This window comes from Mus pahari, chromosome 10 (assembly GCF_900095145.1).
Source record: "Mus pahari chromosome 10, PAHARI_EIJ_v1.1, whole genome shotgun sequence".
Lineage (NCBI taxonomy): Eukaryota > Metazoa > Chordata > Mammalia > Rodentia > Muridae > Mus > Mus pahari.
Window position 1 is genome coordinate 65495412 of NC_034599.1, and position 16537 is coordinate 65511948.

The 16537-nt window shown below is 43.2% G+C and overlaps 1 protein-coding gene across 3 annotated transcripts in view; it reads left to right on the forward strand.

The window, feature by feature from the left end:
* Sltm (SAFB like transcription modulator) overlaps positions 1 to 9869 on the forward strand; it is a 48988-nt gene extending 39119 nt beyond the window's left edge. For all 3 annotated transcript variants that reach the window (XM_021206440.2, XM_021206442.2, XM_029542867.1), the window contains 7 exons: positions 1392 to 1572; positions 2222 to 2346; positions 3393 to 3557; positions 4269 to 4583; positions 4684 to 4828; positions 6576 to 6736; positions 9216 to 9869. In XM_021206440.2, coding sequence (XP_021062099.1) covers positions 1392 to 1572; positions 2222 to 2346; positions 3393 to 3557; positions 4269 to 4583; positions 4684 to 4828; positions 6576 to 6736; positions 9216 to 9324 — 1201 coding nt within the window. In that variant the 3' untranslated portion in view covers positions 9325 to 9869. The remainder of the gene's footprint in view (positions 1 to 1391; positions 1573 to 2221; positions 2347 to 3392; positions 3558 to 4268; positions 4584 to 4683; positions 4829 to 6575; positions 6737 to 9215) is intronic.
* The last annotated feature ends 6668 nt before the right edge of the window (positions 9870 to 16537 follow it).

Sequence of the window (16537 nt, forward strand, 5' to 3'; positions counted from 1 at the left end):
TATATATATATATATACATATTCCAGATATAAATGTTTAGATGTGTAGAAGAATCATTGAACTAGTCAGATGTTTGTATATTATTAGACTCACCAAGTATGTGAAAGCTACAGATATAGATGGATTTTTGTGTGTGTGTGTGTGTGTTGTATTGGTGAGTCATGTACCAATAGAACTGTTCCAGGAGAAATGAGGGAATTTAAACATGATTTCTGAAATGGTAACAAATCTTGAGTAAAGCCCTCAACAAAATACAACCCCTCCCCTTTAAAAAAAAAAGTAAATTTTGAGTTGTGTTATTGAAAAATTTAATACATAAACCTGTGCTAAAGCAAATAAACAAGCCTACCATTTATTAAAAATAGTTAAATTTTAGACTACCTTTTAAAGGCATTTGTTGTTTCTCAAGGGCACAGCTGCCCACTGTGGCATAGGAAAGGGTTTAAAAGTATTAGGTAATCTCTGCTCTGTAGGTCGTGTTCTTTGGTCTGTAAACTGCATTGAGTGCATGCATCGAGTGTTGTAGAATTCTTGGTCTCTACACATTGAATGGTAGTAGCAGCCTACCAACTTCTGTGTTCAGTTAAAATGCCACATCAGTTTCTAAGGGAATAGCACTGACCCATTGAGAATACTGAATTACTAAAGCTGCTTACCTGGGGTCAGGAAGAAAAGAAAAAGCACTAAGCAAGGTCCACTATGTGTTTGAACTGAATTGCTTTGGACTAAAAGGCATGGTCCCTGCACCTGTCTATTGCAGTAGCCTGTAAGCACATTGTTCTGCTCTACAACATCTGTTACAATTGCTTGTGATTATAATTCTAAGCTATCGGAATAAGGTATATATACTTTATTTCAGGAGATAATGATATATGGTAGATTTTAGAAATTTTCTGTGGAAAATAATTGATAAAAGTGAGCCAGTTATGATGGCACACATCTATAATCTCAGTACTTGGAGACAGAGGCAAGAGGTTTGCCACAAGTTCAAGACCAGCCTGGTCTAAATAGTGAGTTTGAGGCCAGACAGAGCTACATAGTGAGACTCTGTCACAGAATAAAAGCAGAAGAAAATTTGTAGTTTTATAAATTTATATACATTTTTAAAATGTCAATTATTGGGTTTTTACTATGGTGGTATTTTCATTTAACCAAATTATCTAATAGGCAAATAGTGTATAAAATTTAGCTGCTTAGTGGACACTCCTATAAATATAATACTGGAATATGTTTAAAGTTTTATTTTGCGTTCTTTCCAATTACATTAAAATTATTAAGATTAATGTGGGATTTAAAATTGCCAATCACGAGGAAAAATTCAAATTCAAAGCTATTATTTTTCACACAGTGCTAGCATAATTTAAGTATTTCTAAATACTGATTTTTGTTAGACGAAAAGAGATTGCAGAAAGAGAGCGTCGAGAGCGTGAACGCATTAGAATAATTCGTGAACGGGAAGAACGGGAACGCTTACAGAGAGAGAGAGAGCGCCTAGAAATTGAAAGGCAAAAACTAGAGAGAGAGAGAATGGAACGCGAACGCTTGGAAAGGGAACGCATTCGTATTGAACAGGTGCAGTCAGAAAATCTTTTCATCTTGAACAACTCACCTTTGCAAACCCTGTCATTTTTTTGCCCTCCAGTTTGCTTTACTTCTTGTAAAGCTCCTGTAGATCCGTATGAGTACAGAAGTGTCCCTGACAGATAACAAATCAGGCACTAGTTAAAAGTGTGCTGAATAGTGACTTCCTTGTTGATTGCAAGTAGCCTGTAGCTCTGCAGTATAATGGCAGCCTAATAGTATGAGCATAGGACTGAGTCCAGAGTAGTTGTAATCCAGGCTCTGTCACCACCCCAGACTTAGAAAATAACAAGTACGTCCTTACCCAAGGCTGGAAGGGAACAATGCCTCTCTGAATAGTTGCCACCCAGGGCATAAGGCACTTAAGAAAACCTAGTTTACTCATTCCTGTTAGGTACTTTTGCTTAAGTCAGTTTATTAAATGACATCTGACCTTCCCCCACATGCTCACAAGTCTCTACCCCTCAACCCTGTTATTTTACTGCCACCCAACAGTAGCTGTAGTCTAGATGATTAAAATCTAATGTTTGTCCCAGGTATGTGCTCTTCCTTGGTGCTTCTCTATGATGGTTTCTTAGCCCAGATATACACTTACCTTCTGTCTTTACTTTGTATTTGGTTCGTTCCTGTGTGTCTGAAGGAACGGCGTAGGGAAGCTGAACGGATTGCTCGAGAGAGAGAGGAACTCAGAAGGCAACAGCAGCAGCTTCGTTATGAACAAGAAAAAAGGAATTCTTTGAAACGCCCACGTGATGTAGATCATAGGTAGTTGCTTCCTTTCTTCCTTAGTGGTTTGGCTTGCACTAGCAGACAGGAACAGTCTGCTTTCTCTTAGCTTGCCTCTTCTAGCACCATATGATTTCTTATTAAAAAGGGAGGTACACAGACATAATCAGGATTGATAGTTTTCTAAGTCAGGCCTTTAAAAAACTTACCAAGGCAGAGAATAAACAAATGGAAGTCATGAATTGCTGTGTTTATATACATGCTTCCTGGTAGAGTTTAAAATACAATTTTTATATAATTTTCTTAGTATAAGTTCTGAGCACTTTAGATTTTTGTAATGGAGAAATGGGTGCTCTGGTCTTCTCTTTTCATCTTCTATGAGGGTCACAGTCGCCGAGGCTACTAAGGATGTAGCTCAGTTTTGGAGTACTTCCCTTTCATGAGACAGGTCCTGGGTCATCCCCTGCACTCTAAGGGGGAAAAGGGGTAACTGATAACTTCTGGTTAGAATCTGTTATGACACGATGTCAGGAGTTTCCTCTTTTTCATTTGAAGATGTAAGAACAGGAAGTTTAGGCTAGAGAGATGACCTAGTGGGCAGAGTGACTGCTGAGCAAGCATGAAATCTGCGTTTATATCCCCAGCACCCATGGAAAAAGATGAGTGCAGAAGTATGCCTGTAATCCCAGCTTTGAAGAGGCAGACAGGCAGATATCCCTGGAGCTCTTGGGACAACCAGTCTAGTTCATTCAATGAGCTCCAGGTTCAGTGAGAGATCCTGTCTTAAGAAGTAAGGTGGAGGCAATCCCCACATTACCCTTGTATTTTCACACGCACAGGTGTGTGCACCCAGACAAACACTTACACATGTGCACACACAAAAACTCCACGGTTTTTCAATACTTTTTTCCTCATATTTATGACACGGGATTTAACAGCTAATTCTGTCCCCGGTACTCACTGTTGTATCTTGAGTTTAGTAGCCTTTTATGTTGTTCACTGTTCCAACATATCTATGAATCCAAGTGAATGTTGTTAGGTTATTGTCAAAAATTTATATAAATGAGCAAAATTTTCTCTTCAAGGCGAGATGATCCTTACTGGAGCGAGAATAAAAAGTTATCTCTAGATACAGATGCACGATTCGGCCATGGGTCTGACTATCGTCAACAGAGCAGGTTCCTTGACTTCAGTCACCGAGAGCGGGCCAGGTTTCCTGACACTGCATCTGTGCAGTCATCCTTTGAAAGGTTGGTGGACACTACAATGAGATAGGAGCCTTGATGGTCCCAACGTTGGTTCTCTGTAAGATCTTAGTGAAGTGCTAAGTCCACACTGAGTGTTCAGAACAAAGTGTGTGTCTAGTTTTGGTTCTCACTGGTGGGAGAGTGCTGTTGTCTTCTTTTTCTTTTTTTTTTTTTTTGGTTTTTTGAGACAGGGTTTCTCTGTGTAGTCTTGGCTGTCCTGGAACTCACTATGTAGACTAGACTGACCTTGAACTCAGAAATCCGCCTGCCTCTGCCTCCCTGGTGCTGGGATTAAAGCCGCGCCCGGCGCTGTTGTCTTCTTGCCTTCAACTGGACAGATGCTTTGGGAGGTAGGAGCTGGAGAGTCAGGAGTTCAGACCAGCCAAGGCTACACAGCCATTTGAGCCCCTCCCCCATAAAAACCAATAAAATGTGTGAATGGAGAATGCTAATTTTGGATTTGCCATGGCTGTAACAGTATACCATGCAGGCTGGTAGTGACTCCACCAATAAAATCTCTCCTGAAAAACAAACCAGCCTTTGTGTTAGACAGCTCAATTTAAAAGAAGATCATTGCAGTAATGAGGGCTTTTCTGGCAGCCTTGCCATAATTTCCCTTAAAAGAAGGTTTCATGACTATAGGTTATGCAGATCAAGTTGAGAGTCTGAGCAAGTCAACACTTGTGAGGACCTGTATTTGTTTTCCTTCAATAGACGGGAACGGTTTGTTGGTCAAAGTGAAGGAAAGAAACCGAGACCAGCGGCCCGAAGAGAAGAGCCAAGTTTTGAAAGGTACCCTAAAAACTTCAGTGATTCCAGAAGAAATGAGCCTCCACCACCAAGAAATGAACTTAGAGAAACAGACAGACGAGAGGTCCGAGGGGAGCGAGACGAGAGAAGAACAGTAATCCTTCATGACCGACCTGAGGTCGCTCACCCCAGACACCCTCGAGAAACTGTGCCCAATCCTTCTAGACCAACTTCCTGGAAAAGCGAAGCGAATATGTCCACAGAGAAACGGGAGTCAAGGTAGTTCTTAGTAATTTCTTCATGGTATACTGTGCACTTACTGTGCCTTTGAGTTTTAAGAGTATAAAGTGAGGCTTTGATTCTTGTGCTGTGTTAACAGGGTTGAAAGGCCAGAAAGATCTGGGAGAGAAGTCTCTGGACACACTGTGAGGGGGGCGCCCCCTGGGAATCGGAGTAGCGCCTCCGCCTATGGAACCCGAGAGGGAGAGCGAGGGGTCATCTCTGACAGAGGAAGTGGCACACAGGTAAAAGCTGCCGGCAGCTTCCTGTTGATGCTTACGTTTTCTCTCATTTTAAAAATCAAAGTTTTATTTTATGGGTGTTTTGCCTGCCTTTATATATTTGTGTGACCTTTTTAATGCCTTGCGTCTGTGGGATTCAGGTCCCCTGGAACTAGAGTTATAGATGTGAGGAGCTGGGATTGAACCGGGTCCTTCAGAAGAGCAGCTGGTGCTCTTAACTGAAGTTAACTTAATGGCCGGCCTATAGGGGATGCTTTTGATGAGTGTTTGGTTTTATGAGACAGGGTTTCTTTGTGTAGCCCTTGGCTGTTCTGAGCTAGCTCTGTAGACCAGGCTGGCCTCAATCTCACAGAGATCTGCCTATGTCTGCCTCCTGAGTGTTGGGATTAAAGGCATGTGCCATCATTGCCCAGTGGGAATACATTTTTATGTTACAAGTTTTATGCCAGACAGAATTTGGATCAGTGTTTGTGTTATACACTTGAATACACACAGGTTTCATTAGATCATCTTTTGGCATGTGTTGGCGTGGGCATGCGAGCATGTTTGGTGTCTACAATGGCTTTCACTTTATTTTTGAGTCAGGGTCTCTTGCTGAAGCTGGAGCTTCAATTATGGCTGCTCAAGCTAGCTAGCTTGTTCCAGGGACCTTGTGTTTCTACCTTTTCCAGTGGCAGCTGCCACTCTGACCCTGTTAATTTCTTTCTCTCCCTCCCTCCTCCTCCTCCTCCCTCCCCGCCCCCCTGTTGTTGTTTGAGACAGGGTTTCTCAGAGATCAATCTACCCCTGACTCCCAAGTGCCGGGATTAAAGCTCCAGGCTTCTTACCCAGCTTTTATGTGGATTCTAGGGATCTCAACTCCAGTCATGTTTGGATCGAAAATACTGTATGTCTCCAGCCCTCAGTGATAGAAAGTTTGTTTTAACCAGAAAATGTTTTAAAATTTTGTCATGAACTATATCACTGTACATCATTTCATCCAGCACATTTATGAAGTAGGTTCTTGATCTCATGGTTATCAAGTATTAATGTGTCAGTACTTCATATTAATGTTTACATGAGTTCATTAACCTGGCTACCCTAGCTCAGACTTAAAATTAAACATATGATGCAGTTACTGTTTTATTTGGACTAGAACTTAAGAAATTATTCTACACCAGCACTCCACATTCAGAAAAGGCTCCTGAGGAGGAGAGCCTGGCTTCTTTGTCAGAGAAGCTTATAATGTCTGTCAGTTGTGTGGCCGATACTGTATCTTAAGTGTGTGGATGCCAACAGCTTTGCCTAGGCTGGGTGTCAGCAGCCATTGGCTTTTCTTCTTGTCCATGGTCCTATAAATACTTGTGCTCCTGTGTCCCCACACTTTGTATAGCCACAAGGGAGCACGTGTACAGATTTCAGCGCTGAGTCCTACTGGGTGGAACAGGAGACCTTTCTGAATCTGTTTGCAAACTGTTCTCATAGCTTAACCATGTGCCCATCCTCAGCCGCTCTTTAACTTTTGGCCTCTTGTGTATATGTGGAGGTCTATCCAGGCATTAGAAATGCCTGTGCCCAAATAGTGCTGGAGTAGTAGTGGATGTGGACACAGGAATAAAAAGGTACTGAGGAACTCCTGCCAGAATAGGTGATGACTCCTCATCTGCGCATCCTCAGACAGTTACTGCTTTGCTTCGATACTAAAGCACAGCAGAGTGAGTCAGTGCATGGGACTAAGGGGCCAGGACTCATCTTCATGTGCTCTTCCCAGCACTACCCTGAAGAACGACATGTCGTGGAACGTCACGGACGGGACACAAGTGGACCAAGGAAAGAGTGGCATGGCCCACCCTCTCAGGGGCCTAGCTACCATGACACAAGACGAATGGGTGATGGCCGAGCAGGAACAGGCATGATAACCCAACACTCAAGGTGAGTGGCTAATCTTTTAAAACTTTTTTCTGTTGGCATATAATTGTGTCGTCCTTTTCCTAAGGAGTATTAGAGTTTCTGAGAAATTACATGGCAGTTAGTAAATCCCCAAGAATGCCCAGACCTTTCCTAAGAACTGAGTCTGCAGAAGACTGAAGTGACAGCTAGTTTGTAGGATTGTCCTCCCTGTTGTAACTTAACAATTAGCAGCTTTGAAGTGGGTCCTAGATAGAGGAAGGAGGCCATGCACGTAACCTCATGGTGCTTACCACTGAGTAAGTCAAGGAGACTGGCAGTAGGTCTGTTCTTTTACTAGTCCAGCTCCACATGTTCAACTCCAGCCTGTTTGAGGTCGAGGAGCAAGCCGCATCTTTCTCTGCTTACTCTAGTGTCAGCGGTGTCTCTGCAGCCTCGCCATGGTTCTCCCCTGCCCTGTCTCTCCCCTGTTGAGAGGAGGCACTGCTTTGCGCTCCTGTTGCTTACTCCTGTGTTGTGTCTGCATAGCTATGCCATGTGTGGTCCAAAGAGCACCGGTGACTTGTTCTGTGGACGGTGTTTGGTTCTAGGGCTCCTTAACAGTTTGGCCTGTTTCACTCCATTGCTTTCCTCATTCTGAAGTAGTCTTTTGGTTACTTGGTCTTAGAATGTGTAGGCTGGACTGCTTTCAAATCAGGATTCTCTTGCCTCAGACTTCTAGGTATTGCCACACCATGCCAGCACCTCTCCCCTCTCTTTCTTTCTCTATTTTCTTTTCCTTCCTTCCTTCCTTCCTTCCTTCCTTCCTTCCTTCCTTCCGTCCGTCCGTCCGTCCGTCCGTCCGTCCGTTTTAAGAAATGGTCTCACTACATATCCCTGGCTGTCCTGGAATTCACTGTAGACCAGGCTGGCTTCAAACTCAAGAGATCTGCCTGCCTCTGCCTGTTTGTCATAAGGGCTGGGACTAAAGATGTGTCACCACACCCATCCTGTTTTTTTTCCTTCTTGACCCTCCTCTTTGGCACCTTCAAGCAGATGATCTTCATACATTACTCTTCCCTGCCCTCTCCTCATAATGCCTCTCTGTTAGCTCCAGGGTGCAGGCAAACTTGTTCCTCTCCAACTTAATTTTTTTCCTTGCCTCAAGCTTCTTTGACCTCTCAGTGCTGCCATCCTCAAAACCCTGACAGGGGAAACATGACCCAGTGTTGATCTTTCTTTGTTCTTAGAAGAATTCAGAATGGCGTCCATATATTAAGCATGTTTCTGATGCTGCCCCTTCCTCTGTGTCCAGCACATGGCTGGTCTTCCCAGAGAGCTTGTGATGTCACTCTACCTCTGAACGTGGTGGTGGAACCACACATTTTGTTCTATCATTTACTTGCTTCAAAACCACAGTGGTGCCAGGTGTGGTGGCGCACACCTTTAATCCCAGCACTCGGGAGGCAGAGGCAGGCGGATTTCTGAGTTCAAGGCCAGCCTGGTCTACAAAGTGAGTTCCAGGACTACTGCCAGGGCTACACAGAGAAACCCTGTCTCGAAAAACCAAAAAAAAAAAAAACCCACAGTGGCTTCTGTAGGTTACAAACTTAATCCAAGGGTCTCAGATGGCTTTATTGGAGCACTTCACTGCCCGTTATGACAGAGTTTTGGAATGTCTTTTTCCTGTCACTATCTCGCAACTGTAGTGCTGCTCTCAATATAAAGATACTGCAAATATTATTGGCTGACTTTCTGGTAGTTTGTTCCTAAAGCTCTAGTGTGTACCAGTCTCCTTAACACCACTAATTAAAGCAGACTAGAGAGTTCCACCCGCAGCGGCCTGGGTGGGGTTAGAGTGGTGTATGAATTAGGACTAGCAGAGAGAAACTGAAGGAGGATCTTGAGTTTAAAGTTTGCCTCTCCGTAATTACATCTTGAGTAAAAAGGGATTAAGAGGAGGTAGGAAACCTTGAAGGGGCTGTAGGTTTACACTCGGCACAAGTCACTGCTGCTGCTGTTGCTGCTGATCCAGGGTGGATTTCGGAGAAGCCTAGCTGTAGTCTTGTCATGCATAGCAATGGCTTCTGAAGAAGTGGACATTGAAATGAGAGTGCCAAGGTCACCCTTTTGCAGCCCACCATATATTAGCTCTGTGCCTTGGACAGGATATACTTCCAGGCCTAGTGATTTTCAGGCACACTCCTTTAATCTCAGCATTTGGGAGGCAGAGGCAGGCAGATCTGTTGAGTTCAAGGCCAGCCTGGTCTACAGGGTGAGTTTCAGGATAACCAGGGCTGCACAGAGAAACCCTGTCTGGAAAAACCGAGCAGGATACACTTCCAGGTCTCAGCTCTTCCTGGTAAGGAGGGGTTAGTGACAGTATGCACTGTACAGGACTAGGGTCTTGCCTGTGGTGAGTGAGTAAGGCAGAGAGCAGCCTGTGTGCCACTGAGCATCAGGGGCTATGAAAGCAGCTTGTGATTGTTTGTTCTGACCTTTGTTTCCCTTTTAACCCCTTCAGCACTGCATCCCCAGTGAACAGGATTGTACAGATGAGTGGCAACTCCTTGACAAGAGGAAGCAGCTCGGGGTTTAAGCCATTTAAGAGTGGACCTCCACGGCGATTTTAACGCAAGCTTCCTGCTGTGGCTTCAAGATAATTTATTGAGATCTCCTGTAAACTTTCCCTGACTGCTTACTAGGAGGACCTCTGACTGCTTGAGAGTTCTAGCTGACTGTTGTTTTTCTTTATAAAAAATTTAACACGATTTCTTTTCTCAGTTTTAGAGAAGATGTTTAAATAGTTCTGTTGAAACTTTTCATAGTTTTGTGTACCATTCAACCTTTTCTTGCAGCACTGAGACCCATTTGAAAGGATTGGCACCCAGGCTGTTCTGTTGGGCACTGTGTGAACGTGAGTGGTTTGCAGCTGAATGGTCGTGGTCTCATTTGCAGCTCAGCTCTGTGGTGTCCCAGGGTTTGCCGCCTCCATTTTGAAGGCTATTTCAGCTTCAGAAGCCTGCTGTCTGACCTTTAGAGAGTAAGATTGTTCCTTGCATTTCGGAGTATTATGTAACCTATTTTTGCAGAAGGTACTGTTACATTAAGTGCATCTGTGTATCCTGGTTAAAAGAAAATGTAATCTTTTTGGAAATAAACCTTCATATTCTGTATAGTTGCTAACGTGTTGAGAACCTTTTTAATTGTAAACTGAAGGTAAATTTTCCATATAGGGAGCAACAGACTTGTTCAGGTTTGCATGGTGTAAGACCATGTAGTTGAAGGAGATCTTGTCCATGTGTCATGAGGATCTCTTACTGAGTTGAGCAGGTCAGTGCACTTGTGGGGGAATCTTCACATTTTGATGGATGGATCCCAACTCTCAGAATCTTGTGATAACGTTCCCATCTCCCCCAAATAATGCTAAGAAGTGGAAGAAGCCCACAGTCTAGATGGGTGAATTTGTCAGGTTTTGTGAGATTAAAACCCATACAGAGAGAGAGAATGAGGATGTATATATCTTTGTTCCAATTTCAAGGGTAGTCCTTCAGCCTTCCTGCATGTGAGTCCGGAGCAGCAGACTTGGTAAGAGCTGCAGTGGCAGCGTTTGCTCTCTGCTCCTAGGACATGTGTCAAGCTTTTTCTAGTCATGAGTTGATAGCACAGTGGATGTGCTGGAAATCCTATAACCCTTTGTTACAGCATCTTCAGTAGGAGAGCTCTTGACAATAACTTAGAACACCACTTATTTCACCACAGCTTTCCAAAACTCTTCATAGAACCCAGACTGTTCAGAATCTTGGTCCCAACATTGGTCTGCTCAGCCTAGTGAAGGATGGAAGGAGTGGTTCTCTGATGTGGAGTCTTTGTAGAAGTTCTTGCCCTGGATGTAGGGGCATGAGTTGTCTCAGACTCTAGGTGGTTGCAAGCAGCCAAAGGACTCTGGAGTCTGGTTCTGTAGGTAAATCCCCTTCTTTTTTGTTTTGTTTGTTTTCTTTTCTTTTCTTTTTGAGACAAGGTTTCTCTGTTCAGCTTGTCTGTAGATCAGGCTGTTCCTGAACTCTGAGATCCACCTGCTTCTGTCTCCACCTCCTAAGTGTTATGATTAAAGGTGTGGACTGCTAAGTCCATCTTGGGAGCTCACTCTGAAATAGAGCTGATCTTATAATCTGCCCTTTCTGCCCTATAGCTAGCTCTCTCTCTCTCTCTCTCTCTCTCTCTCTCTCTCTCTCTCTCTCTCTCCTTTCTCTCTCTGTTTGTATGTATCCCCATTCAGCCCTCAGCTTTGGGGAGGGTGTGTGTGTGTATCCATGTCCAGTCCTAAGTTGTGTAGTGTGAGTGTGTATCTATATCAACTCCCACTTTCTACTTCCTGACACTTGAGAGTGGCAAAACAGAACCCTCAGTGGTCACTGCCTAGCCTAGCTGGCTGTAGACTGGGTTATGCTCCTGTTGGTGGCTAGAGTCAATGTGACACTTTTGTGCTTTGGTGCTCATAAGCAACCAAGGACACAGTTGGTACCTGCTCAGTCTTCACCAGTACATCTCAGAAGATCTTGTTAATGTTTCTCTGGTTAGTTTTTTTAACTAGTCTCCTGTCGGGCACAGAGGTATATTCACAGCCTACTGGAATGCTATTAAAAAGTTAGTTTTGAAGAACTGGGAAGATGTCTCAGTGGTAAGAGTGATTCCCCTACAAGCACAAGGATCTAAGTTCAAATCCCCAGCACCCACATGAAAAGACCATGGAGCTGGGGAGCTGGCTCAGCACGTACGAGCACTGGCTGCTCCTCCAGAGGTCCTGAGTTCAATTCCCAGACCATGGAGCTGGGGAGNAGACCATGGAGCTGGGGAGCTGGCTCAGCACGTACGAGCACTGGCTGCTCCTCCAGAGGTCCTGAGTTCAATTCCCAGACCATGGAGCTGGGGAGATGGCTCAGCATGTACAAGCACTGGCTGCTCCTCCAAGAGGTCCTGAGTTCAATTCCCAGACCATGGAGCTGGGGAGATGGCTCACAACCATCTGTAATGGGATCCAATGCCCTCTTCTGGGACACAGGTGTATATGGAGATAGAACACTCATTAAAAAAAAAAATCTTAAAAAGATGGGGCATGATCATGTGTACCTCTGACTCCAGTGTTGGGTTAGAGTGTGTTAGCCATTCAGTCTAAGTGAGACCATGCGTCAGCTTCAGTGAGAACCCTTGCTTGTCTCCAGGCAGTAAGGCAGAGACTAATAGCCAATACCTGAAGTCTCCTCTGATCTTGACATAGGCATGCACACCTGTACCATCTGTACACCATGCACTTACACTATTTACAGCTCCAGATGTGGTTGCTCATACCTGTAAACCCAGAACTCTGGAAGGCTGAGGCAGGAAAGCCCCCATGACTTCAGGGCCAGCCAAGGCTACCTGCTGAGATCCTGCCGCAAAACAAAGGTGTTGAGGAAGACACTGGATGTCAGTCTTGGGTTTACATATATATACATTGAGGCATCTACACATGAACATGCCAATACATATGTTAAAAAATACATATTTAGAGAGTGGGGTATGTACAACCTACCTGGGCTACATAGACCATTTTAAAAAAATGGTTAGGGGTCTTTGAAGGGCTGGATATGTCTAGTGGCTAGTAGTCTTGCCTAATGTGGAAGAGTCCCCGTTGTTCAGTTCTTAGCACAAATAAATTAGCTTTGAGTGTTGCTAGCCTTTGCTTATTCTGGAGAACCAGCCCAGTAGTGTCCATATACTGAGTTTTCTTGGGTTGAAAGGCTTACAGCCTTTTCTAGTGTAGAAAACTTAAGAAAATCGCATGGGATTATTTAGGAGTTGTGAGTAGCGATGAAGACTTAGGTCACTAGTTAGCAGAGTCAGTGAGAGGGTTTTATACAAGAAGATGGGCGCTTTCCTGCCTTGAGAAAGTATGGTGCTGTCCAAATGCTGCACTGCAGCATTGAGTTTGTGATGGTTTCAAACCAACAGAAGGCTGGTAGTTATTCAAGAAAACCAGTGTGAGCAAGATGCTAATCTCATAAACTTCATGTGCAAAAGAATACAAGTGAAAATACAAGGCTTAGGAATTGCATAGGAAGCACTTTTCTGTGGCTTGCTAGACAGTCACCTAATACCTCCCTCCAGGCCTACATTTCCTCCATTGCAACAGTTTTGAGACCTTCCTGGAAAATGGTTATTTTTTTAACCCCCATTCTTCATAAAGTACAACATTTAAAGCATCCTCTTGTCTGCAGATTAATCTTTTCTTCTGTCCCCTACAAATAACTTAGTATTCTCAGGCTCTTCAAATTTGACATATTCAAGCCAGGCACAGTAGTGCACACCTGTAATTTTAGCAACAAAGGAGTCTTAAGGCCAGCCTTGTTTAAAAGTCCTACTACAAAATTTAACAAAAAAATCTGGATGGCATATGCCTATAATCTTAGCATTCAGGAGGCAGTGCAGACGGACAAGGAGGTCAAAGCCAGCCTGGAATATGTAAAGAAACTGTCGAAAACAAAACAGCCCAGTGTGGTGGTGCATACTTTTAATCCCAGCACTTTGGAGGCCACTCTGGTCTTCAGAGTTGGTTCTAGTCCAGTCAGGTCTATACAGTCAGATTTGGTCTTAGAATATATATTATATATAACACAAGGGTATTAGCTGGGTGGTGGTGGTGCAAGCTTTTGATCCCAAGGTTCAATTCCCCAGCACTCACATGGCAATGAAAAGGGATCTGATAACCTCTTTTGCCTTATGTGGGCACTGCACAATGTGGTACTCAGATATACATGGATTCAAAATATTCATACATATAAAATAAAAATAGTGCAAACATCTTTATAAAATTTAAAATGTTCTTCTCTGTGAACACGCCCTTTTCGCTGTCTCCCTGCTCCCTGAGGCCAGTGACCTTGCCAGAGAGCAGCTTCCCAATAAAACTGCATTTAATATAAAAAAATTAAAATATGTATATTGGCATGTTTCTCTCTATATGCATGCGTGAAGCTAGATCCTTAAGAACTGTAGTTGCAGGCAGTTATGAATTGCCTGAGGTGGGTGGGTACTGGGGACCAAATTCTATTTCTATGCAAGAGCATGGACATGCCCCTTCACTGTTAAACTGTCTGTAGTGCTATGCCCTCCCCATGATTGAAAGTTTCACTCGCAAGCAAAAATTGGTTCTGTGGTAAGCCATTTTCAAATGTAAACCCAGGGACTGCCTAAAATTTTGATGCTAGTGCTTCTTGGGTCAAAATATGAATGAGGTGTCAGCGTGTGTGTGTGTGTGTGTGTGTGTGTGTGTGTGTGCACGCACACACGCACACACACAGTTCAGGGTTTTAGTGTGTGTGTTTTATTTATTTTTTTAATCATGTTAACAATAGAAGATTCCCCAAAGTTAAAAAAATTTTTTTTGAAAAATAGAAAGTTTCATTCTATTTACATGACATATGAGCACAGGTTCCAGTATCATACAAACATTCCATTACAAACAGGGAGAAGGCATGATATCATTCTCTGCCTTTCAGAAGCAAAGCCTAATACATGTATTCTCCCTTTGACTCCTGCATTATCTATTATCCTGATACATAGACTGTTTGGTACCTGAGAGGCTGGAAGACTACTGGTGAACTTCAATGCCTTCTATTTTTTTTTTTTTTTTTTTTTCGAGACAGGGTTTCTCTGTATAGCCCTGGCTGTCCTGGAACTCACTCTGTAGACCATGCTGGCCTCGAACTCAGAAATCCACCTGCCTCCACCACGCCCGGCTTTAAGATTTTTATTATTTTTTTTTTTAATTTATATGAGTACACTGTAGCTGACTTCAGACACACCAGAAGAGGGCATCAGATTTCATTACGGGTGGTTGTGAGCCACCATGTGGTTGCTGGGATTTGAACTCAGGACCTTCAGTAGAGCAGTCGGTGCTCTTACCTGCTGAGCCATCTTGCCAGCCCTCTTTTTTGTTTTCAAAATGTACTGCATTTTAAAGTTCTGTACACCTTTACACCACCCACAGCTAAGTTTATTCTCACTTTTCAAATGATCAAGTATTAATCACATGAACTATTAATGTATTTATAGATTAAAAATTCAAGCATAAAAATGTATAGCCATGCTGTGTATGGTATGTATCCAATCTTAGGAAATTCCCTCCTGTTTTCCTGTTACCAACTATGTTTTTAAAAAACATTAAAAAAAAACTAGAATTCATCTCACAAATTAATCAAAAACCTAAGATTAAAAATTCTACATTATAGTTTTATTTGTATTTAAAAATACACTGGAAATTCTGTATAGGCCCATGATCGAGCTTATTTTCACCGTACATTTCTTCGGTTTTGAAGACATGGTTTGTCTGACAAGACCTTTCCCAAGCTGAACACCAAGATCAGGAAAGTCCTGTAGCTTTTGCTGGCGCTGCTGCTGATGACGAATTCGCTTCCTTGCTCCTGGATCTGGGTGCCTCTCATTTGCCCTTTATCACCCGAACAGTTTTCTGACCATAGTGATAATAACTGTATGCTGACGCAGCTGTAGTGAATGCTGTACAACACCATAATATCTGAAGATAAATGCTGTCAGCATAATTGAAAACTGGAGCTGCCAAAGAAGCTGCCACCAAAATTAACTGGACTGCTGTATTTACCTTGCTGATGAATGTTGGTTTTAACCTAGCAGTGGCATAACAAGGATTGAAGTACTTAGCTAGTGTTCGCGGTGTTGGCAGAGTTCAGTATCTGACATAAAACACAGCAGCGATCAACATTACATCTCTTGAAATTATCATGTAAGTGAGTGGGACTGGAATAAGATCTGCATAGGTCAAGCTAATATATAAGATGCTGATAAGAACTTTATCAGCAAGTAGATCAAGAGCACTTCCCAATGCTGATTTTTTTTTTAAAGATTTTTATTTATTAATTATATGTAAGTACACTGTAGTTGTCTTCAGACACTCCAGTAGAGGGCGTCAGATCTCATTATGGATGGTTGTNTGTGGTTGCTGGGATTTGAACTCAGGACCTTTGGAAGAGCAGTTGGTGCTCTTAACCACTGAGCCATCTTGACAGCCTCCAGTTTTTTTTGTTTTTTGTTTTTTTTAAACTCTTAAAGAAAAGCCTGTGTTACTACCTACTACACTAGCTTGTTTCACCCAGCTACAGGGGGAGGGGGAAGTTATTGATGGCAAGTGGGGTGAGGTTTACCAGTGTTTAGGATTTCCCACTGAACTAATCTGAATAATTTCACAAGTCACCTGGCTTCTGTCCGACTGACATCTTTAAGTATAGATGTAGTAGCCTGACATTTGAGACTCAGAGTGTGGTTGAAGTTTGAACTTAGTCACTCAGTAAGGGAAACTGGCCTCTGGTTGATGCGCTTTAGAACAAAATAACATTTGTTTGAAACTTAAGGCAATGTCTCACTCCATCCCTAGGTTGCCCTTTAACTCACATCAGTCCTTGTGCTTTAGCCACAGGAGTGCTGGGTTACTGCAGTGGACCACCGTTCGTGGCCACAGTAAGAGGTTTTAAAAGCTGCACTATGCTTGTCCATTCACATTCGATACCAAATTTGAGCTACAGCATACACTGCTCTGAATCACTTATCAAACAAATCCGGATAGCTCAGTGGGTAGAGGTGCTTGCGGTGCTAGCTTGGCAGCCCGGAACCCATAGTGCAGGGAAGAAACCATCCCTGTCAGCTCTGTCTGCCTGACTCCAATAAGAGAGTGTGTGTGACGTGGAGACTTCCTCACTAGAGCTGAGGTTACCACTCTGTAGCTTAGAGTAGTTTATTAACTGTCCCTTATGTCAAACATTGATCTTAAGGAGTCTC